This window comes from Sceloporus occidentalis, unplaced genomic scaffold (assembly GCF_023333645.1).
Source record: "Sceloporus occidentalis isolate IW3139 unplaced genomic scaffold, rSceOcc1.0.p SCAF_1, whole genome shotgun sequence".
Classification (NCBI taxonomy): Eukaryota; Metazoa; Chordata; class Lepidosauria; order Squamata; family Phrynosomatidae; genus Sceloporus; species Sceloporus occidentalis.
Window position 1 is genome coordinate 180,514,811 of NW_028316981.1, and position 27,722 is coordinate 180,542,532.

Sequence of the window (27,722 nt, forward strand, 5' to 3'; positions counted from 1 at the left end):
CATTCCGAGGGAGCAGTGTGTTCCACTGTCGAACAGCCCTTACTGTCAGGAAGTTCCTCCTAATGTTGAGGTGGAATCTCTTTTCCTGGAGCTTGCATCCATTGCTCTGGGTCCTAGTCTCTGGAGCAGCAGAAAACAAGCTTGCTCCCTCCTCAATGGCCTGTTACAGACAGGCCAAAATAAAGCTGCTTCGAGTCACTTTGGAGTTATGGTATTTCAATGATGCATGCGTCCTAAGAGTCCAAAAGCTGCACCAAAGCCACACTCCAGTTCTAAGGACTGGAGTGCAGCTTTGGTGCGGCTTTTGGACTCTTAGGACGCATGCATCATTGAAATACCATACCTCCAAAGTGACTCGAAGCAGCTTTATTTTGGCCTGTCTGTAACAGGCCAATATGACATCCCTTCAAATATTTAAACAGGGCTATCATATCACCTCTTAACCTTCTTTTCTCCAGGCTAAACATCCCCAGCTCCCTAAGGCGTTCCTCATAGGGCTTGGTTTCCAGACCCTTCACCATTTTAGTCGCCCTCCTTTGGACAAGCTCCAGTTTCTCAATGTCCTTTTTGAATTGTGGCGCTCAGAACTGGACGCAATATTCCAGGTGGGGCCTGACCAGAGAAGAATAGAGTGGCACTATTACTTCTCTTGATGCAGCATAAAATCGCATTGGCCTTGTTAGCTGCCGCATCGCACTGTTGACTCATGTTCAATTTGTGGTGTTCTTGGACTCCCAGATCCTTTTCACACGTAGTTTCGTTCAGCCAGGTGTCACCCATCCTATATCTGTGCATTTCATTTTTCCGCCCTAAGTGCAGTACTCTGCATTTCTCCGTGTTGAATTTCATTTTGTTAGCTTTGGCCCAAAATAACTTCTGTTCAGGTCATTTTGAATTTTGATCCTGTCCTCTGGGGTATTAGCTGCTACTCCTAGTTTGATGTCATCTGCAAATTTGATAAGTATGCCCCCAATTATTTAATCCAAGTCATTGATAAAGATGTTGAATAGCACTGGGCCCAGAACAGAGCTCTGTGGGACCCCACTGGTCACTTCTCTCCAGGATGAAAAGGAGCCATTGTTGAGCACCCTTTGGGTTCGGCTGGCCAACCAATTACAAATCCATCTAACAGTTACCTTGTCTAGCCCACATTTCACTAGTTTTTTGCAAGAATGTCATGGGGAACCTTGTCAAAGGCCTTACTGAAATCAAGATATACTATATCCACAGCATTCCCTTCATTTACCAAGCTGGTAATTTTATCAAAAAAAGAGATTAGATTTCTCTGGTATGACTTCTTTCTCTGAAACCCATGTTGACTTTTGTGATTATGGCATTACTTTCTAGATGTTCACAGACTCTCTGTTTAATGATCTGCTCTAGAATCTTTCCTGGTATAGATATATGAAAACATGACTTATAAATAGTCATGTTTTCCATGCTTTGCTGTTAATCACAATAGCTTTCTAGGGTTCTCTTCCCACTTCCTCTTCCCACCTCCAATCCTTAATACATGCGTGAAAGTAAATCGTATGCTTTATGTTTGATACATTCTATGGAGGAACGGAAGGAAAAATATATTTTATACATCTGTTTTATACACTGTTGTTGCATTTGATCTTGACTATAGAAATATATGAGATGAAACTACCATAGGGCAAAAAAATGAATATGTAGACCTCAAATAGGTAGATTTTTTCAATCTCCTAGACTTAGTTGAGAGTTTAGCAAAGGCTTCTTAGCCATGTACTCCCACTTCCCGATTTGATTTACGTACCTATTGCTTCCCTCTCTACCAATATAATTACCTCTTTATCACTCGCCATGGCTAGAGTTTTGTCTGAAATGGTCATATTTGCTTGTAAAACCAAGTCAGGATTTAGCATTAGGTTTATGAGCCTCTCCTTTCTCCTTCCTGTACAGCAAGGAGGGATTTTTTTGAATTGCATTTTCCCAGGAATTGTGGCTCTAAACTGACTCTTAATGCAAGCAAACAGCAGTGAGCCCTGGCTTGTTTTGTGGCTTGTTGAGCAAACTAAGCCACAATTTGTGGTTTCTATCTAATAGCAAGCCATGAATTGGGGGAAATGAAAGCCAGTTCAACAGTAGCCCTTCTCTCAAATTCATAAGAGGAGACTAGCTGGATGGGAGAGATGAACTCAAGGTTTAGGCGTGGCTTTCAGAGGTTCATGCATATAACATTGAATCCTGGTTTAGTACATTACATGTGGACTGGCCCACTGAGTTGAACACAAATTGGGATTAACTGTAACCAGAACTTGCAAAGCAGCATGCCTTTGAAATACATGATCTCTACATGTTTTCTTTTAAAGACACATTAGACATGCTAGTACCAACCTTTACATCTTGAGGGCAGTGAGCAACTTCTATACACAGATAAATAGCTGGGGGTGATGTCTGTGAATTTATTACTCCTGTCTTAACAGAGAATATTATGTTAAAGCCAATAGCTTTACTGTCTGTCTTTGTGCTCATCAGTGTCTCTCCTTTTAGGTGTTTCAGACCTTGGAGGATCATCATCAGGAGGTTGTGTCCTTCTTCCGGGAGAATGGCTTCCACGGGCTGATTGCCCATGACTCGGAATTTGCCCTCTGCAACATACCCTCATATTACAGCTCCCATGCTCTCAAACTAAGTTGGAATGGCAAGAACCTCACCACCAATCAGTTTCTCATGCAAGAGGTGGCCAAGCAGCTGGGCCTCAAGCTGAGCAGCTTTCCCATCTTTGCTGCCTTGCTAGGTCAGTAAAAACTTTGTGTGTGTGCATGTGCGTGCGAGAGAGAAAGAGAGACAGAGAGAGAGAATGCAAAATTGTCAGAGGTGTAGGTCCACGTTCCATTTCAGAAATAAAGCTTGTTGGAAAGCCATAAGCAAGTCTCTCTCTCTCCCCCCCCCCTTCCCTTGAGCTAAACCATCTCACAGAACCATTGTAAGTAAAGAGAGAGAGATACTAATACAGTGCATCCGCATCATATGAAGGCGCGCTTTACACAGCTTTCAGCATATGCTGAAAGCTGCGCGGGGAGAAGGGGTGGCGCGTTCCATAGGGATGAATGGGGTGTGTGCCGCCGCATGCATGAGCCCCATTCATTTAAATGGGGTTCGAGCATAGGTGGTATTTGTTTTAAGGTGGGGGAGTCCGGAACGGATCCCCCGCATAAAGAAAGGGCAAACTGTATCAGCAGGAGTAGAACAGCAGGATATATGCCATTTACTATCATAATTCTGTCCCTTGATTTTAAAATGAGCAATGGGAATGCTCAAAAGCTATTTCTCTGAGGTACTGCAGTATAGCCTGGGAGTCTCTATCATTGGGAAAAGACTGCTTAATTTTATCCATGAAATGTCAGCTGCTTTTAGAGCTATTCCCAAGGGATATGTGTAGGATCACTTGATGCTTGGTTCTTTTTGTTTTGTTTTTAGGAAATGAAATCGCTTTTCATAGGGACCTGTATGTCTGTCTTATGTTTTTACTGGAAAATGTTTATTGACAGTACAGGTTGAATCTCCCTTATCTGAAATTCTTGGGACCAGAAGTACTTTGGATTTTGGATGAGACTGAATTTTGGAATATTTGTATATGCATAATGAGATATCTTGGAGATGGGACCCAAGTCTAAACATGAAATTCTTTTGTGTTTTGTATATATCTCATACACATAGTCTAAAGGTAATTTTATACACAATGTTTTAAATAATTTTGTGCATGAAACAAAGTTTGTATACATTGAACCATCATAATGCAAGGGAGTTACTTATCTCAACCACCCATGTGGACAATTTTGGGTTTTGGAGTATTGTGGGTTTCAGAATTCTGGATAAGGGATACTCAATCTGTAATACATGTGAAGGGTCAAGACTATCTTCTGGAGTGTATTTACCTAGTAAAATAAACAAAAAGAGGGTTGGGGTTGGGGTCTTCCACAGGCTAAAAGAGGCCCTGAAACAGATCTCAGCTCAGGGATCTCATGATGGTCTATTGAGCTGCAGGAAGATTATGTAGTACTCCATATGCTGAATCCTTTTTTAAAATTTGCCACTTCCTCCATGCAGGGTTTTGCTCAAAATAAGTATGTGCAGTAACTCGTGCCTCTGGGAGAAAAAAGAAGAGATTATTAGGATAGGTATAAAGAATGGAGAATGTTTGCTAACATGAACACAGGAGAAGGACATTGAAAGATCATGTGAAGAGAGCTTGTGCATCAAAGCAGTCTGGAAAAGTTCCTTTCATGAACTACAGTTCCCAGAATCACCCAGTGTCCTTGCCCACTGGGGTTCTGCAGAGCTGTAGTTCAAAAAGGAACTGTTCCAGACTCTGAATCAGAGCATGATTGAGCCAGATCATCTGGCCTAGTGTTGTCTATTTTGACTGGTAGCAGCTCTCCAAGGTGAGATCCTTTTAATTGGGATCATGAGCTAGTGTTTTGTCCCTGCAACCAGAATAGCATTTGAAGAATTGTGTCACTGTTTAGAAATGCACATAATTTCAGTACTAGAAAGGGTTTGGATCCCATTGTTGTTGATTGGCAACTCTTCTAGTACCATGCCCTCCTCACTCTCAGGGAACCACATCCTTCCGGACGAGGATCTGGCTGCCTTCCACTGGAGCCTGCTTGGACCAGACCACCCACTGGCTTCGCTTAAGGTAGTGCTCTCACTCCCCTTGTCCTGTCTGGAAGACAGCAAGGCAGGAAACCCTGTTTTGAAAGGGCTGCAATGGCGTCGCCCTGTGGGAGAGGAACCAGTTGAGTGGTGTTTTGAGGAGAAGACACTGGTGGGGTGGTGGCAGCTGGGAAACAGTATTCCACACTTGTTAAACCCCAGCTCTTAGGAGGGCTTCTAATGGGAAATGTGTTTCTGGAGAGTGAGGAGAGGTGTTATCCTAAAGCTGTGGCCAGTTCTGTGAAAGTGGTGGGTCCTAGTGATTAGAGAGGTGTTAGTGGGGTTAGCTGCATTGGACTCAGCACACCATTCTCAATTCCCCCCCAAAAAGTCACAGGAGTAGTTGAAGTCAAAGGCTTTCATGGTTGGCATCCATAGTTTTTTGTGGGTTTTTTGGGCTATGAGGCCATGTTCTAGAAAAGTTTTTCCTGACGTTTCGCCAACAGATGTGGCTGGCATGGAAGAGAATGGGGTATATATACTGTTGGTTTAGGGGGAGTGATTTGCATGTTAATCTGTGTACTGTTCTGTTGTCGAATGGCAAAGTCTCAGGGTGTCTATTTGATTAATAATCCATTGTCTGCCGAGAAACCCCCCTCACCTTGGGCTGGGTCTTGATTTTGATGTTTTTCAGGACAAGTAGCCAAGCTTGGTTGACTTTCAGGGTTTCTTCTTTCCCGTTGAAGTTGTCCAGGTGTTCATGGATGTCAATGGCTTCCCTGTGCATGGCGAAACATCAGGAAAAAAACTTCTAGAACATGGCCTCATAGCCCCCAAAAAAACCCCAAAAACTATTGCCAGGAGGAGAATTTGTCTTAGAACTGACACAACAACAACACAACCCTGGGATTCAGGAATTTGCTCTGAAAGAGCTGTTGAGATACATTGGGGATGGACTACACCTAAGAAATGGTTCTTGGGTGTCCCAACATGGAATAGAATACAGGATGATTTTCCTCCCCCCCCCCCCCTTTCTTTTTGTACTACTGCCACAGCTTTGTATGGCTGGAAGACTTCTAATGAAAAGCTAGAGAAGAAAAGCAGTGACTCATCTGTGACTTGAGTTACTGCAGGGAAGAAGCAGTATGTGGCTCTTCACTAGAGAAGTGTGTCGAGGGAGTTGATGTCTGTGGTTGCAGGACATCCTGTTGTTCCACAGGGTAGGTGATGGGCATTGACCTGTTTCCTCCTCTCAGGAACTCTCTGATAAAAAGTTGTTTACCATTGAGAGTAGAGAGACTGCCTTAGTGCTGTTTGCATCTGTCTAGGTTTTTCCTTAAGTTCTTTCTGCACTGGCTTCTAGGTGCGTGCCCACCAGCTGGTCCTGCCACCCTGTGATGTTGTCATCAAGGCTGTGTCTGAGTATGTTAGCTCCATCAAAAATCCCTCAAACCTGGATGTGATCGGGAGAGATGTCTTCAAGCACTCCCAGGTGAGATGGGATCTATGGTGTAGGTTTAAGTTTCATTTGTCTTGAGAGACAGGGCTATGATGGTATCAGGCCTAGTCATACTAGTCATACTGGTGGAATAGTATGCTTGAGGAGAAAGAAGAATCCACAATAGTGATGGTGGACAAATGTGGCAGATGGAGCCTGGACTTCGATTTCAGGCCTGCTAGTGTCAAAAAAGTTGACTAACTTTTATTTCATGATAGTCTCTGCACTTTCCCCTATAACTGGAATTCCCATAACATTATGGCACCCTGTTTCTGTCTAGGTGGTTGGCTTGAGAATTCATACAGCCACCCATAGTAAAGATTTCCACACTGAATTCTATATCTGCAGATGACTGCACACCTGTCTCTACCCATCACTTCCTTCCTTCCTTCTTCTGATTTCTTCCCAGTCCAGGACCGAGGATAAAATTGAGCGTTTCAAGAAGGCTGTAGAATATTATTCAGTAGCCACGAAGGCACCCCCTACACAAATGGGCCAATCCCCGTATGTTCGTGAGTATCCAGGCGACGCTGGTCAACTTCACCTCTCTCTCAACCGTGTTTTCTCCCGCTGTCCAAGAAGGTGAGGCCCTGCCTGATACTCTACAGCGCCCTCTGCTACGAGAGGTCAAGTCTGGACTTAACTCTAGAGTTACCACCTTCTGGCCCAAAGAGGGCTTTGGTGCCTATTAGTAGCAGTGTGGCTAAGTTTGGAGCAAGCTTCTTTAGTGTCCAAGGTTCAAAAGACAGTTTATCAGTGGTTCTTCAGTATGGTTACTGGCAATTCATTATCAGTCTCCATTTCATATGAAGCTTCCCTCAGGCCTTACTGTTGTTCTTTGTGAACTTAAAAACTCACCTTAGACCATGTTTCACAACCTGTGGTCCGCCAGATATTTCACATTCCACTCCTGGAATCCCACAGAATTAGCCATACTGGCTGGGACTTGTAGGATTTGAAATCCAAATAATGTGGAAAGGCAGAGATTGAGAACTACTCTGCCTCACTGCTCAGGGGTTCCACAGCCAAGTACCCCAAATATTAGTTATTAATTTATTTCATTTCATTATGTAAAGCTGTTTCAAAGAGATGAACAAAAAAGGAAAATCCATTTACAACAGTAAAATGTAAAACATTAAATAAGAGTCATTTAGAATAATCATCAATTGAAACAAGGCACACAGGCACACCAAATACCAGGGGAGAGGGCAATCCAGAAGGTGCAAGCTTGTAACTGGTATAATGAAGTTTGAAGATTCATGCAAAGAATCAAAAGTCTAGAAATCACAGGTTTGAGAATTGCAGGAATGATTATATATTAGAGCCCCAAAATATAACAGCCATTCATACCTTCTCTCCAAACCGTTTTATCATCCACTTCTCACTTTAACCAGCTTGTGCACTGGCAGTATTCCCCCACTCATCCCTTTAATGGTCCCGGCAAGGGCATACTGGGATAATTTATTTTGTATAATAAGGTAACACTTTTGTGTTTCAGTCTCAGCCTTTGGGCCAAACCATTTTGGAGGGGCAGCACCTATGAACCGCAATCCAATGGTACCACTCCCTTCTGGGAAGGCCATGGTAAGTGCCCAGATTTGCTTTAAGATGAAACTGAATTTGAAATAATAACTTGGCCATGGCTGTGTTTGTGATGGATACATTAATAGCAGGACTTCTTTACTACTCATCAGGGTAGTCAAGGGACTGTTGCTTGTTACACCTACTCAGATCACCACAAAGAGCTCCGTTCTGTATGCTATGCAGATTGAGGTTGTTGGAATTCTTGACTGCATGACTTCAGACAGCAGGTGTATATGTGAGGGGGGGATTTTTGAATGATCCTGCCATGTAAAAAGTCCCCTTCCATATAACAAACTGAATATTTTGGAGCCAGCATTCACTAAATGTTTCTCTAGATTATTGCATAAATGCTGAAAAATTTGACACCCTCTCCCTGTAACCTGTAGTGAGTTTGAAGTGGTACAGTGAGAATTCTGCCATATCATTGTGCCTTCAGGAAAAACCAACTATGCATTTGCAGTAGGCAGGCTAAATTGGGCAAAGGGTGCACCTGCACCTTCTTGCTATGCAAGATTCTAGTTCTGTTTGCAGGTAAACATTCAAAAATTATATAGGAATTCCCTCTCTTCTCATTACTGTCCATTTAAATTGATGATGCTGTATAATTCCAGCCAAACCCAGAGTTCTTCTTATGTTCTACGGCTCTATGATAGCCATGTGGAAAATGGTATCTTATAAACTTTACTGTCATGGAAATCTTGGCTCCTTTATGGGTAAACCAACTGTCTAACTCTTGGGGATAAACTTGGAGTACAAATCTTAGGCGTGAAAGGACTGGATGGGCTTTCCCGTGGGAGTGCGTGCAGCTCTCTGATTCACTTCTTCCAGCCAAAAGGCTTTTACAGTGCCTTGTGCTCATTTAGAGTACTGGTCCAAACCTAACCCTGTGGTGTCTGCTCTAATTATTAGCAGCTCTCCATGGTTTCAAGCAGAGATCTTTCCAGTTACACGATGTCCGTGTTTTTAATTGGATATGCCAGGAAATGAATCTGGGGTCTTCTAAATTCAAATTAGATATTCCGCTACTGAAGTCTGACTTCCTCAAGCTTAGTGGTAGTCCATAAGTACTTTCCCCCTACTTATCTTCCAATTCCAGTTTGCACCCCAGATGGGGCCAAAGATGCCGTATCAGCCACCAGGGCCACATGGCGGTGTTGCCACCCACTCATCATTTCTTCCTGGCCCTGGCTCCAGCTTTCTCTTTTCACCGCATGGCCTGACAGATGCTTCTGCCCCCTTTCACGAAGACCCTTCCCTGAAGGGTGGACACTACAACAACTGGTCTGTATCTTACGACAACTCTCATGCCAAGTTCGCCAACCACCACTTGAGCTCCAAACCTTCCCCATCATCTGGCCCTGGCTCTTCGCCTTCCTCCTCATCTGATGGAGAAGAACATAATGGAGCCAACTCCAAGTGAGTAGGTTGAGATGGTCCTGAGATCACCAAGATCATCTCTGGGGTGTCAGCAATAGAAGAGTGACCAGGCTCCAGATCTGCTGTTCCTTGCCTCTAGGAAAGGAGAGGAACCTAGTTGAGTGTAGCATTAAGGGAATGGAAGAGCCAGGATTCTTAGGATCCCTGATCCCCTGTGGGTGGGGGGCAAGGACGAGGAAGGGAGTGCAGGTGTTACAGCTTTCATTGAGATGTGGAACTACTAGCATTTCCCTTTCTTCTTTCTCCAGTCACGTGTCTGAAACAGGGCCTCGTAAATCTGGCTGGGAAGATCCTGGGGGTGATAAGATGATGAGTCAAGGCTGGGGACAGCCGCCAGGGGGCAGCAGCAATCCGGAAAGGAACTTGAGTGGGTCTACTGAAGCCCACATCCCCTCGCTACTCTCCATGGCGACCCGAAACCACATGGACATCACCACCCCACCCCTGCCACCAGTTGCCCCCGAGGTGCTTCGCGTGGCTGAGCACAGGCATCGACGGGGGCTTATGTACCCTTTCATTTACCATGTCCTCACCAAGGTGAGAATGGGGCAGTGGGTCCTCATGGGGAATCTAGAAGTTTTGGAAAGCTGGACTGCTGGAGATTCTCTCATTTCCCAACTCTCTGTTCCAGGGTGAAATTAAGATCCCTGTGTGCATCGAAGATGAGTGCAATACAGAACTGCCCCCTGCAACAGTCCTTTTTCGGGCTGCCCGGCAGTATGTGTATGGCGTCCTCTTCAGTGTGGCTGAGACTCAGCGACGGCTGGAACGCTTGGCTGTGCGCAAGCGCATCCCTGTGGAAAGTAGGTGGCCTCTTCAGTCTCAAGCAAGTGTGTGCTTATTATGGTGGGCCCTTGTTAGCCATTGGGGTTTGGTTCTAGGACACACCCCCCCCCCCATGGATACCAAATCCGTAGACGTTCAAATCGCATTATATACAATGGGTTTGTAAAATAAAGTATCTGATATAAAATGGCAAAATCAAGGTTTGCTATTTGCAAATGATATATTTTAAAAATATTTTCAAGCCATGGAAAGTTGAATCTGTTGATAAGGAATCTGTGGATAAAGAAGACTGACTGTATTTGCAGTCCTGTGATTCTTAGGTGTAGGTGTTAGGTTTCCCAGAGTGCACCTGGGAAGTTCCCTGGGACTTGAATATTCTCTGGCAGCTGACATCTTATATTGCTCAGGGTCTCTTTCCACTGCACAGTTACAGCACTGTTATTCCATTTCAACTGCTGTGGCTGCCTCCTGTGGGATCCTCGGGTTTGAAGTTTGGTCAGGGGCACCAGAAGAAGAACTCCCTGCCTGGGGATTGTAAATGGCTTTCCTTCAGTGGAAATCCCAGCGTTCCATTGGATGTTGCCATGGAAGTTAAAGTCGGATCAAAGCATTACAATTGTGTAGTGTGAAAGGGATCTCTGTATTTGTTTTGAGCAAGCCAGATAGTTTGTTGTTGTTGACTGCCTTTGAATTGACCCTGACTCATGGTTCTTTAATTTATCCAAAACAGTGGAAACAGGGCTCCATTGTGGTCATTTGGGCTGCGATTGTGTCATGCAGGTGTGGAATTGGTATCATGATAATCCTGCATTTCATCCCTTTTTATTTTAGAGAAAAATGCTAAGGAAAGGTATTGGCAATAGCAAATATAACTTGAGGATCATTAAAGGAGAACTCAAATGCTTAGATCACCCAGCTTTGTTTTCTTTTTCTATTAAAATATATTATGTGGAATAAAGTAAAATTCCTTGTTTTGCACACTTTCTTCATTTTACATATTTAAGGTTTGCAAACATTACCTCTTTAGACTACAGTTTCTAGATCTTCTATCCCCCAGTGAGCATGGTTAGACTGGGGCTTATAGCCCAGTAACATAACTCTTCCATGCACTGAATTAATCTGATATAAAAACCTCCTTGATGAATCAGAGTAGAGACCAATTCAGTCCAATGTTCTACTTCCCACTGGAGTCATCTGGGTGCATTTTACAGGCAGAGTATGAGAACAATAGGCATCCCAACCTATTCCTCGCTAGCCACGAATCATCAGCAATATGGTGCCTTTGAACATAGTAGACCATTGAATTGTCATCATTGAATTCTCATCATTTTTAGTCCTCAATGTATCCTTCTTAGAAAATTTGTCTAATCTTCTTTTAATGCCATTTACGCCAGTGGTCATCACCAGTTCTTGAAGCAGTACACATCATAAACCAGCTGCCTTTTATACACATCTTCTGACGAGCCTGAACTCTAGTATTACAACAGATGGAAGAACTTCTTTTTCTCATGCATTGTTTGATAAACTTCTGTAATGATCCCTGCATTCATCTTTTTTTCTTGCTTAAAAGAACATCTTTAGCTTCACCTCATTCAGAAATTGCTTCAGTGTGCCTTCTTCTAGCTCTTGTGAGAGGCTTTTAAAGATAGGACAGCCAGAATTGTACACTGTAGTGGCATTCAGAATGTGGCTGCACCATAGATTTTCCTATGTGAGCTACAGTTCAGTAATCTGTGAGTCAGAGCAAAGTGAGGCCAAATGTAATTCTTCAAACATTCTCCCACCAATAATACATACAAAGCCATTCAGAAAAAGGCCCAGTGCAGCAAAAGTCTCAAGCAATTAAACTCGCTGTTCCACTGAATAAATGGTTATTGACCTTTCCACCCAAATCCTACAGTCTCTTTCTTCTCAGACACAAGCCAGTTCAGATCTTCTTAGTGCAGAACACAGCAGGCCATCATCTGGATTATGGGCACTACCAGTGGCACATGCCTATACTCCTCCTTGTTCTCCCATCTTTCATTGTAACATGGCTCCAATGCATCAGTTACAAAATGATTCCTAACATCAGGAACGGATCCCCCGCGTAAAAGAAGGGCGCACTGTAGTTTGTACCACTTGAGTTGTAGTACATGTTTGCTAAATAGCTTGGCCCTCTCTTGAATAGACAGGTGGGAGGAATCCAGCATATCTAAGCTGTGTTGCTCCTACTCCTGTCAACTCATGGAAGTGATTTATCTTTCTGATCCTGTGGGCTTTGTCCTTTCTTGCACAGCTCATCCTGTTATCATCAAGGAATGGTCAGCATACAAGGGGAAATCACCACAGACTCCAGAGCTGGTCTCAGCCCTTGCCTTTCGAGAATGGACCTGCCCCAACCTCAAGAAGCTATGGCTGGGCAAAGCTGTGGAAGACAAGAACCGACGCATGAGAGCCTTCCTGGCCTGCATGAAATCAGACACGCCTGGCATGCTCAACCCTGCCAATGTCCCTACACATCTGCTGCTTATGTGCTGTGTGCTACGGTGAGTGGGATGGGTATGGCAAGGAAGGGGAGGCAGAGCACATAATGCCAAAAGAGTATGGGAATATGATGATAGTGTGTGTGTTAATGAGAATATTGAGAGATGTATACTGAAGATCCCAGGAACGTTCAGTTCCAAAAGTGTGTCAGAGGTGGAAAGGTGGGAGGGAGGATGTTTGTGAATGAGATAGTCCATCTGGGGAAACTGGTTCTTTTTGAAGCTTAAAGGCTTCAGCTGGAGTTGTGCTCTATTATTGTTAGGTTTGTTGGTTGGTTTCCCCCTTTTTCATTGTCAAAAGTAGAATTAGCCAGGCTTGCTGGTTATTCTGACTTTGGAGTGAGAAGTTTTTTTTCTGATATTTAACAGTGTGATGAGTATGAACCTGACCATCCACCAAGGCACACATTCAGAATGGCTGTTTTGCCAGTCAAGAAGTGGTGGCTGTTGAGAGTATGAAGCTGTACTTGTATAATTCCCTGGCTTCAGGCTTAAATTACTGTACTGTACAAGAAGCACTTTTGTTTCTGAGTTTCCAACAAAGCAGATGCTGTTCTTTTTCCCCCCTCTAACTCCTCTCTCCCTTTTTCTAAAAAAGATACATGATCCAGTGGCCAGGGGGACGGATCCTGCACAGACATGAGTTGGATGCCTTCCTGGCCCAGGCTGTTTCTGCTCAGCTATATGAGCCTGATCAGCTTCAAGAACTGAAGGTAGGGTTGTGGTTGGATTTGAGCTCTGCATTACTTGTACTTAAAGGGGGTCTTGAGGAGGTCCCTAACTAAGAACTAAAGGACTGAGCAAAGGAAGATCGTGTATCCTGTTCTTATCTGTATAAATGTGATAGGGCTTTGTCATGGATGCACCCTCCCATGCACCCCTGCTGCCTTTACCTCACCCATCCCACCTCTCTTGCTACCACACTGCACTTAGTGTTTTTCTCCCCCATGACTACTCCAAAGTTTTGAATTCCTCAAAACAACTTCTGTTTGACTTAGGCGTTCCTCTGACAAATGGCAGTAAGGGGCAATACCATTCAAGTGGGGGCTAACATGACTGAATGCATGCTCATGCAAAATTGTTCCTTGCACATTCTAAATTACGGTTTTTCAGGTGGCAAGAATGGTTCTTGCAGCTGGAATCTAGCCTATACATTGATTTTCTCCCTGACATTTTTCTGTGAAGGTGCCTTCCTTTGCCCCTCACTATTGGGGGCAGTATAGTAGGAGAGGTCCTTTTCTGCCATGACAGCCCTTTTATAAAATACCCTCCCATTAGAGGCACCAACAGCTCATCATTTTGGCACCAACATTGGTGTTATTACACTGCCAAGCAAAAACATGACTTTTCACTGAAGCTTTTGAACCAAATTGATTTCATTTAAAATTTGTATGTGATTTTTAATTTTTTAAAATGTATTTTACCTGGCTTTAAACTGGTTTTTAATCTGTTAAGTTATATAATATGCTTTTAGTCTGTTTACATTATTGTCTATTGTCCTTAATTGTTTTTGAGCTGTTGAAGTGATTTTTTTTTGTACATCACCCCAGGCTCCCATGATATGGGAGAGGATGTAAATATTTTAATAAAAAATAACTATTCAGTCATGAGAAACCCTCCTACTATCTGAAGTGGTATAGCCCTGAAATTGGTTTACCACTTCTGAGAATGAGACCTAATACTTTCAGGCATACACATACAAAGCTAATCTGTGTAAATAAGGTTGGATTGCTTACACCTTTAAAGATGGGGACTCAGTGAAAAGTGTTAGTGAAACCTAGCAGACCTGAAGTGCTAGCATAATATTTAGGGGTTTTGTTGGAAGTAGTAGTATAAACTAAGTATAAATAAGAGTGCCAGTGTGATGTGGTGGTTTGAGAGTTACACTATGACTCTGTAGACCAGAGTTCAAATCCCCGCTTAGCCTTGAAACACACTGGATGACCTTGGGCAAGTCAAACTCTCTCATCCTCAGAGGATGGCTGTGGCAAGCCCCATTTGAAGAAACTTGCCAGGAAAACCCCATGATTGGTTTGTCTTAAGAGTCAGCATAAGTCAGAAATGACTTGAAGGTTCACAACAACAATATAAGCCTTGTATATTTTGGAGATGGGCATCGTTCTCCTAAAGGTCTGAGCCAATTTTGTTAAAGAAAAACACAAAAGAGCCCAAATCATACCATCTGCTCTGAATAGAATTCTGCCTCTTCATTCCAAGTGTTGAGTGGACAGGTTGTCGGTGCTCCCTACGCTTTGTGCATAGTGAGAGGTATCTACACTTATTCTACCTCTTCTTTAAAAATGGGCCAGATAGAAGGATGTTTAAGTGTGTTTTTTTAAAAAATACGGTCTGCCCTTGCGTTATGTGGGGGATCTGTTCCGGACCCCCAGCGTAAGGCAAAAAGTGTGTATACTCAAGCCCATTACATATAATGGGGCTCATGCCATGGGCACACACGCCATTCTCTCAACCTCCCGGCGGCTTCTGTGTAAGCTGGAAGCTGCCTATAATGAGCCCATGTATGGCGCGGGCTTACTATATATTCAAAGTAACCAGGTGATACAGAGTCACTGGAAAGGAACAGAGTGACCTCAGGGAGATGAAGACCGACATCTGATGAAACTGAGATCTTTGCCTTAACCATTTTTTTCATGTGCCTCTATTTCATGTGCTAAATGTTCCCTGTGAAGCCAGGTGGGCTTGCTTTGACCATAGGCCCCACTCCTTCCAACTTGCCAAAAATTGCCTACCTCTTGTATATGGTGTTGGTGGGATCAGGGCCTGATTAAATGGTACAAGGGTCACTTCTGATGGTCCTGTTCTTTTACCCTCCTGTTTCTGCCACTGCTACAAGTAGCTCTGGTTCTGTTGTGTTAGAAGGTTATAACAGGTGCCTTGGCCTGTATCCAGAGCTTACTCCCAATTACTGCCTACTCTAAGCACTGCTATCATTATGTTGTAAATGCCCATAGGCTCTTAGGCTAGAGTGCATTTAACTAAGGCATGAAGGACAAAAGTGGGGGACAGTTAATAATAATAAGAGCTTCTCGAGGGCCAGTGAATGTTGCTTCTTTTATAGATTGAGAAACTGGATCCTAGAGGTGTTCAGCTGGCTGCTCTATTTATGAGTGGGGTGGACACAGCCCTCTTTGCCAATGATGCTTGTGGACAGCCTGTCCCCTGGGAGCATTGCTGCCCGTGGATCTACTTTGATGGGAAGCTTTTCCAGAGCAAGCTGATCAAAGCCACACGGGAGAAGGCACCGCTCTTAGACCTCTGTGATGGACAGGTAAGTGCCTGCATTCCAGAAAGAGAATGGGCGTGTGGTGATCGGTGCTCCTGCCCCTGTCTTAGGCTGCTGCTATACTGCAAGAAATAAAGCAGTTTGACACCACTTTAACTGCTGTGGTTCAATGCTATGGAGTTCTGGGGCTTGTAGTTTGGTGGGGGCACCAAAGCTTCCTGATGGGGAAGGCTAAATATCTCACAATACTACAAATCTAAATTCCATAACATTGAGTCACAGAAGTTAAAGTCAAACTACTTTTTTTCTGCAGTGTGGCATCAGCCCTAGTTGCTAGTCTTGCAGCAGTCTTTGATTTTGGTGGCATGCCTAGTTGTTTCTGTGCTCAAAGTAGGATCCCAAATCTTCATTTTGCACACACACATGCAAACATATACTCACCCCTCCTAGAACAAGCTGTGGCTGAAATCCAGAGGAGATTGGGGCTTCAAAGAGCGTTGCTGCTAAAGTTTGGCATCCTTAAACTACTACTGTTTCTTGGCAAGAAGAAAAACTATGCCAGCTGCTGCTATCCAATATCATACGTCTTCAGTTTTCTTCTTTACCCCCTAAGCAATACTCAATATCTGAATTGGCTTTTTGTTAAGACTGCAGGCACAAATGCAACCTGCAGTACCACCACTCTGCCTGACCCAGTCCCCTGACTAAGTCTTGGAACAAAAGTAGTATCAGCCTGTTCACTTACCCTCTCAAAAACAAGTTTAATTGTTTTAATTAAAAAAAAAACAACCCACATAACTGAAGGTAAGTACAGTTAAATCACATTGATTTTAGCAGGAAAGTTAAAGCACTTAATGCTTTCTGGATCACAGCCCTCTTAATGTTACATTGTTGGAATAACTTGCCTATTGTTCACTGTTGGCATCCCTGCCCAGGTTGTATCAAGTCCCTGTTGCCCCAATATTCTTACACTACTATTTGTTCTTAAAATATTCTGCAGTGTTAACTGCAGTGACAGGAGGGCCAATGATGCACTGCTTCGATTGATACTCCCAGAACACCACCAAATCCTTGTTCGGTTATTTCTCTCTTCCTTTTACTCCGTGATCAGACCGAGCAGGTGTCCAAAGTGGAGAAGATGAGGCAGAGCATTTTGGAAGGCATCAACCTCAACCGCCAGGCCCCACCACCACTGCTCCCACCTCCACCCTTTGTATCCTCTATGGCCCCACCCTTTTACCCAATGCCTCTGTATCCTCGCACTATTGGTTCTGTTCAGCCGCCAGGCCCTGGAAGGACCAGAGGCTTCACAGGTAGGTGGCCAGGTCCCCAGTTGTCTTTACTGTTTCTTAGTTTCATTAATAATTTATTTTTGAAGTATGTATTTCATCTTATTCATATCTCTCTTTTCTGTTTGTAAAAGTACATTCCAAGCAGTCAACAACAACTGATTAAAACCTCTGTAATGATCAGTATACTGCTATACTGTAGTACAAATGACTTCTTGGGCCTGAATCTACCTGCTTGTCCCCCTTTAGACACATTAAATATATTGCAGAAAAAGTCCAACCCTTATAGCGTTGATTCAATGAGGTTCTCTAATTGGGACAAGCAACTGGATTTAGGTGTTAAGGATTTTAATTCACTTAAAAAATTAAGGCACTAATCACTTGTGAGTTCCAGCTGAGCCACCTCCACTTTTAAAGTTTATTTAAGGAGAGTCATCTACTCAAGTATTTCTTCACCTGCAGAAAACATGATGTACTTCCATACATGCTTATGTATTTGTGTTGGTAAGCAAACACAGATGTACACATGAGCACATAGAATCTTTGTAATCAGCAAATGTGTGCCTGCTCCTCAGGAACACACACAGTGAAGTGAACATTTTATGCCCTCTGTTTTCAACCAGCAAACATGGGACCTAGAGCTCTATAGCCAGCTGATCAAATCAGGTGTCACCTTTTCTCCAGCCTTTCCACTTTTGTCTCTTATAGTATATTCCCTTCTTCTAGGGCTCCATCCTATCCCTCCACAAGGGGGCAAACTGGAGATTGCTGGGATGGTGGTGGGCCAGTGGGCCGGAAGCAGGCCCTCCCGGGGGCAGGGCTCCTTTGGCATGCAAGTAGTGTCAGTTGGAGGTCCAGGGAAAGGGTAAGTAGTACTGGAAAGTGAAGTGGTTCCTTCACATAGTTATTGTTACAAACAGGCTCTCTCAGGGTTTATCTACATAATTAATATATTCTTCATTCTGTTCAAATAGAATGGGATCCCACCACCACACATGATTTGAAGGAGTTTGGGCTGTTTGTAGGGGCACGGTGGAAAAACTCCACAAACTCTGCCAACAAAAGCCTTCACAGTTTTTACCTGGAATATCTACAAGCCTGTGCATTATCAGATGTGGCTATCCATCTGCTTTGCATGTATTCACATGGCTGTGCATTTTTGGCAGGGGAGGGTGAATAGATGTACACAATTAAACACTGATGACATTGTGTGAAAATCGGCAGCAATTTGCATATTACACTTACATGTAAACCCAGTTTGTGGAAAGTTAGTAGGAAGGAGCCATCCAGGTATGGGTAAACTACCACTGCCACCCATTCTTAACAGGAATCACCTGCCTCTCTGTTTTTATTCTTACTTAAACAGCCTACTTTTCTGTTCTGGTTTTTCCTTCCTGTCTATTTTTCCTCTCTTTTTCATTGTAAGCCTGGAGCAAATTAAACATACTTAAGCTTGCAGATGTGTACAAACTTAACTGGGAGTAAATCCCATTGAATTTAGTACAGTAGTACTTTCTTCTGATAGATATGCATACACTTAAAAGTAACCTAAAAGTGGTGTGGCTTACTTAAGTAGATTTAAGCTGTCAAGCGATTTAAACTTTAAAGCTGATTTAATTTGCATTTTAACCAGCTAGCCGATAAGTCAGTTATACAGTAGGTCTCTGTTATCTGCTGGGGTTTGGTCCAAGACCCCCCATGGATAACAAAATTTGTAGATGTTCAAATCGCATTAAATACAATGACATAGCAAAATGGTGTCTCTTATATAAAATGGAAGATCAAGGTTTGCTATTTGGAATTCATACTTTTTGGGGAATATTTTCAAGCCTTGGATGCTTAAATCCATGGATAAAATACCTGTGGATAATGATGGCCAACTATATTTAAATCAACCTTTTGAGAGTTGAAAAACAGTTTGAGAATCTACAGTTTATTAACACAGTCTACTTTTCCCTGACAGTGTGCAATATATTTTTCATTTTTCATTCTTTTTTTATAGTTGTCTAACACCCTGGAGCCAAAATAGTCTTAATTACACTTATTAAAATATTGCCGCATTGATTAATCAGATAGAGCTAACTGCTGTTTTAAAACTCTAAATGTTAAGTGCACCAAGTTATTCCCTCTATATGAATGCCTCAGTTCAGACAGAGAAAGAATTGGTCATAAGCTTTAAAAGTGTATCCTGTTAACTTGATCGTAATATTATTAATAAGAAAAAAAAGTTTCTATCTGAATACTTAAAATCTAAAAGACAAAATGCATAAAGAAGAAGCAGTTGGAAGGGATGAGGGAAAAAATTCATGCACTCTTTAGTGAAGTTACATTGTTCTTTCCAGGCATGGAAAGCCAAATAGCATTTGTGTTCTCATTTGATCAGAAGGAATGGACCTGGCCCCTCACCTCTCCCTCAGCTGTAATTAGGTGGAATAACTGCTGACAGATAACAACTGAGGAAGAGGAGGAGTTCTGTTGCCACTTTTTTTGTTACTAATTTAACAATATTTGTTCAGTTCTCTTAATAATCTGTGCCGCCTGACAAATCTACAGAAGACAGCCCACTACCTTTACTAGCTGGCCTTTACTTGCATACCTATGATAGTTTTTGACCTAAAATTCCCAGCTTCAGAAAACATCCCTGTGTAGAAATTATTCTTACTTATCCTGGGTGAGGAGCTGTATTTACAACTTGATCTGTTGTATCTATTTTTCATATCGCTTTCTCTTTTTCTGCAGCCGTGGCCGTGATACCTCTGGAAAAGCCCCCAAAGGAAACAAGAAAGTGAACAAACAAGTACGTGTCTTTGTCCTTACTGTTTCCTGTGCCGTGTACAGCATGCCTGTTTTCCAACTTATCTAAGTAAAGGATTACTCCCTATGTCTTCTCTTGCCCTTCCACACACTCTGAGTGCCCTCCCTCTTAGCCACTACAAGGCAGACATGGAAAGGAAGGAACTTCTTTTGAAGCTTTAGAACTAAGGAATTAATAAATTCCTCAGTCCTAAATGGGAGTGACAAAGAAGGCTCTTGGAGATTTTGCCTACCACCCTCAGGGAAACTTTGGAGAACCTGGAGGCATCTGCTCTCTTTCTTGGTCTGCTCATATGTTACTTTTTGCATCCATATGTCCATAAAACAAGGATGACAGCCTCATCTCCTATATATGCAGAGAAGCTTTTTTTTAATACAAAGAAAGACAGAGTGCAAGTAACAGCATCTAGATACTTTGGTACATAGTCCATGCCCAGAAAGAAGATTTTTGGGTATGACTCCATCCATCCATCCATCCATCCATCCATTTGTCCATCTATCACACCTTTCTCCCAGCACAGAACTCTTTAAAAAAACCCTAGTAGTGCAAAATTTTTTAAAACAAATAAAGCAATGCTATCAACCACAAATTCAGTCAGTTTAAAACACATTTAAACATAATAAAAAATAAAAGCAGAGTGTACCCATTAAAAGCACATTCTGATACATGAATTAAGAGCCAAAGCTCAGCCTAAATAAAAAGCTATTTACCTGCTGGTAATAAGGGAGCAGAAAGGGGGACAATTGAAATTCCCATGGGAGGGGGTTCCACACCTGGGATTAGCCAACAATACGCTTTTCTCTCTGTTGACTTCAACATAATCTTACTGATTTACAAAATCAGTAATTATAACTGGTTGATTTGACAAAGTCAAAAATGATTTGACTACATGGCGCCCTGGGGCCAAAATTAGGAGTGCGGAGCATCTGCATGCTCCTGAGCCCTAGCATGCAGTGGCGGCGCCATCATGGCGGCCTTCCGTCCATATGGGGTCCGCCATGATGACGCAAGCGTGGCACAGCGTCCACATGTCGGGGCACCGCGCTTGCGTCATTGATATGCCACAGTATGTCAATGGCACACCGATAGCAGCGGCCATGCATACCGAAATGACCCCGCTTTTAGTGGGTTCTTTTTGGTGTAGAGGGAGCCTGCGCAGTTTGGTTGCTCCAGGCTCCCTCAGGAGCAAAAACGGGCGGCTTCAGCCCGCCCTTTCGGGTCGGACTGTCAAGCCCCAAAGTTATCTTTTTATTTCTGCACCTGCCGTTGCATAAAATCTCTTTAGTCCACATCACAGGATTATATAGAACAGTACTTTTCACTTTTAAATTTTCCAGATGTTTTGGAATTCAGTTCTTAAAAGTCTCATCCAACATTTCTAAGAGCTGGAAGTTTAAAAGATCTATAAAGTGAAAGGTTGAAAGCCACTGAAATTGACCTCTTTGATTGCATTTGGAGATGGGCTTTGTATTAATGCAAATGTTAATTCTGTGAAGGAAGTGGCTTTTTATCCCCAGTACAGAAGGTGTGCAGCTTTGTGGTGGAAATATATCTGATACTGTGTTGCTATTATGTGCCTATGGGGGAACTCTGACCTAGGGTGATCCTATCATAGGATTTTCCTGGCAAGATTTATTAGTATGGTTTGCCCAGTGTCACCCAGTACATTTCCATGCCTCAGCAGGGATTCATACCCTAGTCTTTCAAAGTCCTTGTCCAGCATTCAAACTACCACACCACACTGGCTCTCAAATGCCAGCCCAAGACATTCTGCTGTATGAGGCAGAGCAGCCTTCTTTCAGACTCAAAATTAGCTGCCTCATGTGGCAACTTCATTCTGCCCCATTCAGCCTGCTACCGCCAATCCAGTTGTTCACCTTCCTGTTTTTGCTACAGCTGTTGTCTTGCATTTGGCAGGGTTCTACTGAGGGACCTGCGAAGACACCTGAGTTCAACAACAACAACAGCAGTAGCAGCAGTGGTGGTGGCAGCAGCAGTAGCAGCCGTCCTCAGTCCCAGGTGAATGGGAATGGGGGCACCACCCCTGTGGTGGGTGAGGACTCCGGCGCTGGAGCGTACACCTCAGCCACATCACCTTGTGCCTTAGCCAGAGACACTGACTCATGCAATAACAATAATCCCTTCTTTGGGACGCTAAGTGGGGACCCGGAACGGTGCTCGGAGAACAAGCTTTCCTTCCAAGCTCTCCAGAAAGAGGAGTGAATAGAAGCCACTGTGGCTCCGATTGGCTGGCAATGGGGTGGGATGGAGAAAGAAGAGGTGGTGTCTCCCCCACTTTGCAAGCAAGGGAGGGGAGAGGAGAAAGATGCAGCACTTCAGCTAATCCTTGGAAAACCAGGGTTATCAAGTGCTGTGGGGCAGAGGGATCTTTTGTGCAGAATGGAGTGGGGGGAGGAGGGGAGCTTCCTTGATATCTCACACTGCATGTTTTGTAGGGTTTGTGTGATGTGAGGTCTGATCTCTTGTCAGCAGGAAATGTATTTCCACAGTGTGAGTTTAAGGGGAATGCCTGTGGGGCTCTCATCCCATCCTGGATGTGATCACATCAGCTGTTTGCACTCTTCCCTTTGAATTTGCCATTGTGCCAATCGGATCCACGGAGGCAGCATATTTTTCTTCTTTTTTAAGTTTATTTGACTTTTGATTTATTTTTTTTATTTTATAGTGGGGAGGGGAGTATTTTTAGGGGGGCAAGAATTCTGAATTTGGGGAAGGGGATATTTTTAAGGGGAAAAAAGCCAGCAAGATTTTATTTTAAAGTGGGGCAGATTTTTCCTGCCTGCCTTGTTAATTTCTTGCCAACTCCCCCACCATCAGGCCAAATAGCAGTGTTGCTTTGGAGGATGGTGTTAATGGTATGGAGTCAAGCGAGGGAGACAAAATGATTTTTAAAAGACAAAGAGAGAGAGAGAGTAGCACAGCTGTTGCAGAGTATACACAAAGATGTGTATAGTGGTCAGCCTGTGCTTTTTATTGTATATGAAAGAGAGAGAGATTATATTTATATATAACATGAATAGAGCTATATATAAATATGAATGCGGCAAACCCAGAAGGGTTGAAAATGTTCCCGGGAGACAACTTGCGTTCCGAAGCGCTATGCGTTTTATGAATTAAAGGCCTGCTTCATTGGTTCCCAGCAATGGCCTTGTAAACAGGGCTGCTGGGGCTGCATGTGGCAGGTCTCTCAATATCAGACACAAAACTTCTTATCCTTAAAAACAGACAAGCACTTGCTGTTGCATTTCCAGGACTGTGAGCAAATGGACACGGTTGGGGTTGGAAAACGGGTGTGAGTATATTGCCATTCGCTTTGCAAGAGGGGAGGGGAGGGTTGGGGAGACAAACAGGATCAGTCCTACCCAGAGCTTGGTGGATGGTGATGGTGATGGTGGTTCGGAGTCTAGTTCTTGTGCTTGGAAAGAGTGTCTGGAAGAAATTGAAGCTGTTCAGTTGGAGATGGGTTATTCTTCTCTACGCACAGTGCCGGGCGTACTCTGCCACTTCAGTACACAGTATAGAATCTGATAAATAGTTTGGCATTTTAGGAATAACAGGTATTAGCTTTAAATCAACAAATCATAATCATTTTAGTGCTAAAAATTGTAGGAAATCTTTTTTGTTTTTTGAAGCTGCATCTGCACCCGCACTGCAGAATTAATCCAGTTTGACACCAGTGGGTCATTCTGGGAACTGTAGTTTCATGAGACATTTAGCTTTCTCTTTTAGAGAGCTCTGGTGACACAACAAACTTCAGTTCTCAGGATCCATAGCATTGAGCCAAGGTAGTTAAAGTCGTGTCACACTAGTTTATTTCTGAAGTGTGCATGCAGCCAGGGTGGATAGCTTCTGAAAGTTGCTGGTCAAAGTTTTCAGTGGCACAGCTGAGGAATGTCATGATTTTGTACTAGAACTTCCAGCATTCCTCAGTTCCTGGCCAGACTAATTGAGTGGGGCTCTGAAAACTATAGGACAGAAAAGTCATTTTTCTAAGCTCTGGTGGTGGTGGGCATGTTTGGGGAATTTTCTTGCCCAGCATGGCTCGTTCTTCAGTCCTCCTGGCTGCTGCTCCTTGCCACTCTGGATTTTGTACTCTCTTTTTAACTTTTCGCTCCCATCCTTACCCTCTGCAACCTTGAACCTCTTCAGGAGAAAATGGAAACCTTGAATTTCAGAAGCTGAACAAGTAATGTCAAAAAATCTGGTAGATGATTTAAATATTTTAAAGAAAGCACAAAGATGTCTGTGTACTGAAATTGCTTCTTTTTAACACAGAGTACATTTGCCCACAGGCAGGCAAAACGGGTGGTTTCAAAGAGATGGATTGAGTAAAATTGAAGTGGAAGTTAGGGTGAGCAAGAATACAAGTGTTTTAAAAATAAAGCTTCAAACTAATTTTCCAGCTGTGCCCAAGTATGCAGTTTTGCAGTGCATATTACTTAAATTCTCCATGGCACATGCCTCAGAATACTGGATGGCAAGATTCTCAGAAAAGTCACACCATTCTCAAATGTGCTTTGGTTTTAACTTCTGCCTCTTTAGCCACTTCTCTGGTGAACTGAGTATTTTTCCCTTCAGCTTCCTCCACCAGACACGTGCTTGAAACATGCCTAGAAAAATATCAAGTTGGTTGGTTCCACCTCTGACGACTAAAGAAACTCCGTAACAGTATGTAAGAAGTGTATGCAATTCACTGTCACAAGATAAGCAGTTGTAGTACAAATCTATTTCAAGGAGAAAGAGGTATAGCTGGTTAAGCTAGGAAGAATGGATGCAACCAGGGATCCTATATTCTTGAATTTAAATTGTTGTGGAGCGAGCCAGGGAGGGGTATTCACTCATTATCCAGTCTCTTAATTGTTAAATGTGATTATAGAATGGCAGTTAAAATGTCCTTTAAGCAGGATGGAGAGTCCACTTCTGTTGAGGATTGATTTTCCCCAGCAGAGGGTGGCATAGTTTGAAACTGCATGCTATTTCCTTTTCCCTGTCCTCAGCAAGCAGACTGCCAAGGGAAAGACATGCCTTTGGCACAGGTGTCAACTGATAGCTTGCAGAGGGTTTTTAGAATGAGGCTGAGGTTTGCATGAAGTCAGGCCAGGCACTGCAGGTTGGCCCCAGTGACCTTAAGCACTTACATTTGCTAATGCTGTTGCTTCGTTTTTAAATGGCGAGGCTGCAAAATATTGAACTAAGTAAAATGTAGGGAGCTCAGCAATACCTGACACACAAGCCTATTGGTTCAAACAATTTTCTCTCTCATTGGCACTGAACGTTTCCCTAGGTAAGAGAAGCCAGGAATGAGGGTCTCGAGCATGTTGACTGCTTTAGTCACAAGCAAAGTAAATTCTTCCCAATTTTTAGAAACATATAATTAGAAATACCTAGAAAGGCTGTGTCTGGTGGGGAAGCATCTAGAAACAAAGGTAGGGTGTTCAAATTGTGGATCTCTCCATAAAGAAAAAACAGACCAGGTGAGGCAAATGCATCCTTTTTTATGGTCTCGGGTGCTGTCTTGGGTATCTTGGGTGGAGGGCAAGGCAGAACTTAAAACTTCACACCAATAGTTTTGGAATTGGGCTTTTTCAGAAAACATCCTAGCTTCCACTTCAGATGACTTAAACCAACCTTCTTGGGGAGCTAATGGGGAAGGAGTAACTGTTTTAAATTCTGACTGTGCCCTCTGTCACAAACTCTGCTCTGAGTGGGAATGATTTGGTGATAAGAGACATCCACTTTATTCCCAGGGTTACGGGTGGGAAGGGTATGTATAAATCACTGTGACTTGATGATACTTCTGTTAAGCAAACAGGACACTGCTTAACCTTTTCCTTGGATTCCCAATAATGTCTGGGAAGTGAATTGGCATCTTTAAAAGGTGTTCCAGGGAGGAGGGAGTCAACACCCCTTGTCTCTGGGGGTGCTTCTGCCACTTTTGACAGTATCCTTTGGAGGGGAAGGACTACTTCCTCTTTGTGCCAGTAACAAAATTTCCAAGCAACGTAACCATTGCAAGTTCTGAGGATGTACCCCAGAATTTGAAGACGCCGGCTTGCTTGGGTTTGTTGCAACCCAGGTTTGCTAACACAAAGGCATATCGCTACAATATCACACGGGGAGGGGAGCAGTTAGAGCTGTTTCTCAGTCTTCTCTTGTATTAATTTTCTCATACATATTTCCAGTGCTTGAGAAACGGAATCCATTGCAACTGGATCCGATCTTTTTATTAATTTATTTTTTCCTTAACAATATGGCCAGGCAAGGTATTGATATAGGAAATGGAGAGATTAATCTGAATGGGGCACAGAAACTAGGTTTGTGTACTTTGTGATTCTGCAGATGTACAGACTGTAGCACTACAGGTTACATTCAGCTCCTTCATAATCCAACTTCTTCCCTTTCAAACTTTTTAATCTTTGTGGTTATAAATGCATTTCTCAAAGTATGGGATGTGCCTAGATGAAATTTTTAAAATGCCAGTGGGTTGGTTGAATCACATTTGTAGTGTTAGGGTAGAATTTATACTCCATTCAGTGACCATTCAAATCAAGAAAAATCTGGGTTTAAACGAATTATGCAAAATAAAGGTGTGCAAATATGTATCCTTTACATACTGGATACAAGTGTCAGAATTCAGTGTTTGAAGACTGTGAAATTGATTTTTTTTTTCTAACTCAAAATATACAGAGTCCTTTTTTTGGCACTACAGAAAACTCGGAAGATTGAAGTAACTTCATTCTGAAACCCCAGGACAAATATCCCAGATACTTTTCCCTCAATTGGTAGCAGTAGCTTTTCAACAATAGATGTGATTTTATTGGGAATTGCTCAACTTTTGCTGAGCTCAAAAAGTAGCAGGTATTTTGCATCTTTAAAATCACTCAGTGGAATGTTAATAAACTTCCATGTTGTTGTTGGTGGGGATATGTATTCCTGAGGGCTTTCAATTTTAAGCCCAACATTGCACCAAAGACATGGATGAAAACGATAGAACATGGGTCCAAATGACAAGGCCTCTCCCTGCATACTTTTGGACTACTAAATATGTTTTATTTTTGAATTTCACTGTAATAACCTTAAGGCCCCATCTTATTGCATAATATTTACACACTTGCTGACATGACCAAATGTAAAAATTACTTTGGATGTGAGATGCATTGCTCCATGGTGTGAGAGCCCTAATGAGAAATGATGATGCATGTCCTCAAGAGATCTGGTGGGCTTCTTGTTATCAGAGGTCATTGAGCAAAGACTTCTCTCCCAAGCTATGCCACCCACTTTTGTCATGCATAATATTTGATTCCAAGGCTTCGTTTGTTTTGATGGAAAGATTCAATTTAGATTAAGGTCTAATTGAGATGTCCAGCGTAGTTTTGGAAACATTAAAATGGATCTCCTATTCCATTTCAAATCTGTCAGGTGAAAGCTGAGAAAAGTCTGGATGGGCTCTTAAGAGCTTCAAGGAAGAGAAGCCTTGTTTGCTGTATTAAAACACATAGACTTATAGCCAGAATTGCTGATCAAGAGTGCTGGGCTGGCTTTGGGAAGCATGTTTCTCAACTACTGAAATCAGGCTCTTTATATTGTCACATCTACCTAGCAGCAAAACAGTGCTAATTGCCCCATCGCCAGTCAGTTCTATGATGTCACTTGTATTTACAGCAGCTGATAAAAGAGGTTTTTTGAAGCCTCATGCTAATATCAGAAATACTTTTGCTTTTAGGGTTGGAAATCAAAAGTCGGCGCTGATAGTATAATGCCATGAATAGCTGTGCAAAGCTATAACTATTTTTCAATGCTCATTTCCCCACCCCACCGCCCCACAAAATGAAATTCTGATTATCACATATATGGTTGAAACTCTTAGCTTTTTTTTAATTTAATTTTTGTAGCGGATATT

The 27,722-nt window shown here is 42.8% G+C and overlaps 1 protein-coding gene across 1 annotated transcript in view; it reads left to right on the forward strand.

The window, feature by feature from the left end:
* The window catches only part of LOC149322922 (constitutive coactivator of PPAR-gamma-like protein 2), a 42,016-nt gene extending 15,525 nt beyond the window's left edge, over positions 1-26,491 (forward strand). Inside the window, exons 2-16 of the mRNA XM_089484792.1 lie at positions 2,515-2,761; positions 4,584-4,666; positions 5,987-6,115; positions 6,531-6,633; positions 7,620-7,705; positions 8,802-9,121; positions 9,391-9,679; positions 9,774-9,945; positions 12,207-12,456; positions 13,052-13,166; positions 15,533-15,742; positions 16,809-17,010; positions 17,713-17,851; positions 19,726-19,783; positions 21,719-26,491. Of these exons, the coding sequence (XP_089340918.1) occupies positions 2,515-2,761; positions 4,584-4,666; positions 5,987-6,115; positions 6,531-6,633; positions 7,620-7,705; positions 8,802-9,121; positions 9,391-9,679; positions 9,774-9,945; positions 12,207-12,456; positions 13,052-13,166; positions 15,533-15,742; positions 16,809-17,010; positions 17,713-17,851; positions 19,726-19,783; positions 21,719-22,024 (2,709 nt within the window). The 3' untranslated portion in view covers positions 22,025-26,491. The remainder of the gene's footprint in view (positions 1-2,514; positions 2,762-4,583; positions 4,667-5,986; positions 6,116-6,530; positions 6,634-7,619; positions 7,706-8,801; positions 9,122-9,390; positions 9,680-9,773; positions 9,946-12,206; positions 12,457-13,051; positions 13,167-15,532; positions 15,743-16,808; positions 17,011-17,712; positions 17,852-19,725; positions 19,784-21,718) is intronic.
* The last annotated feature ends 1,231 nt before the right edge of the window (positions 26,492-27,722 follow it).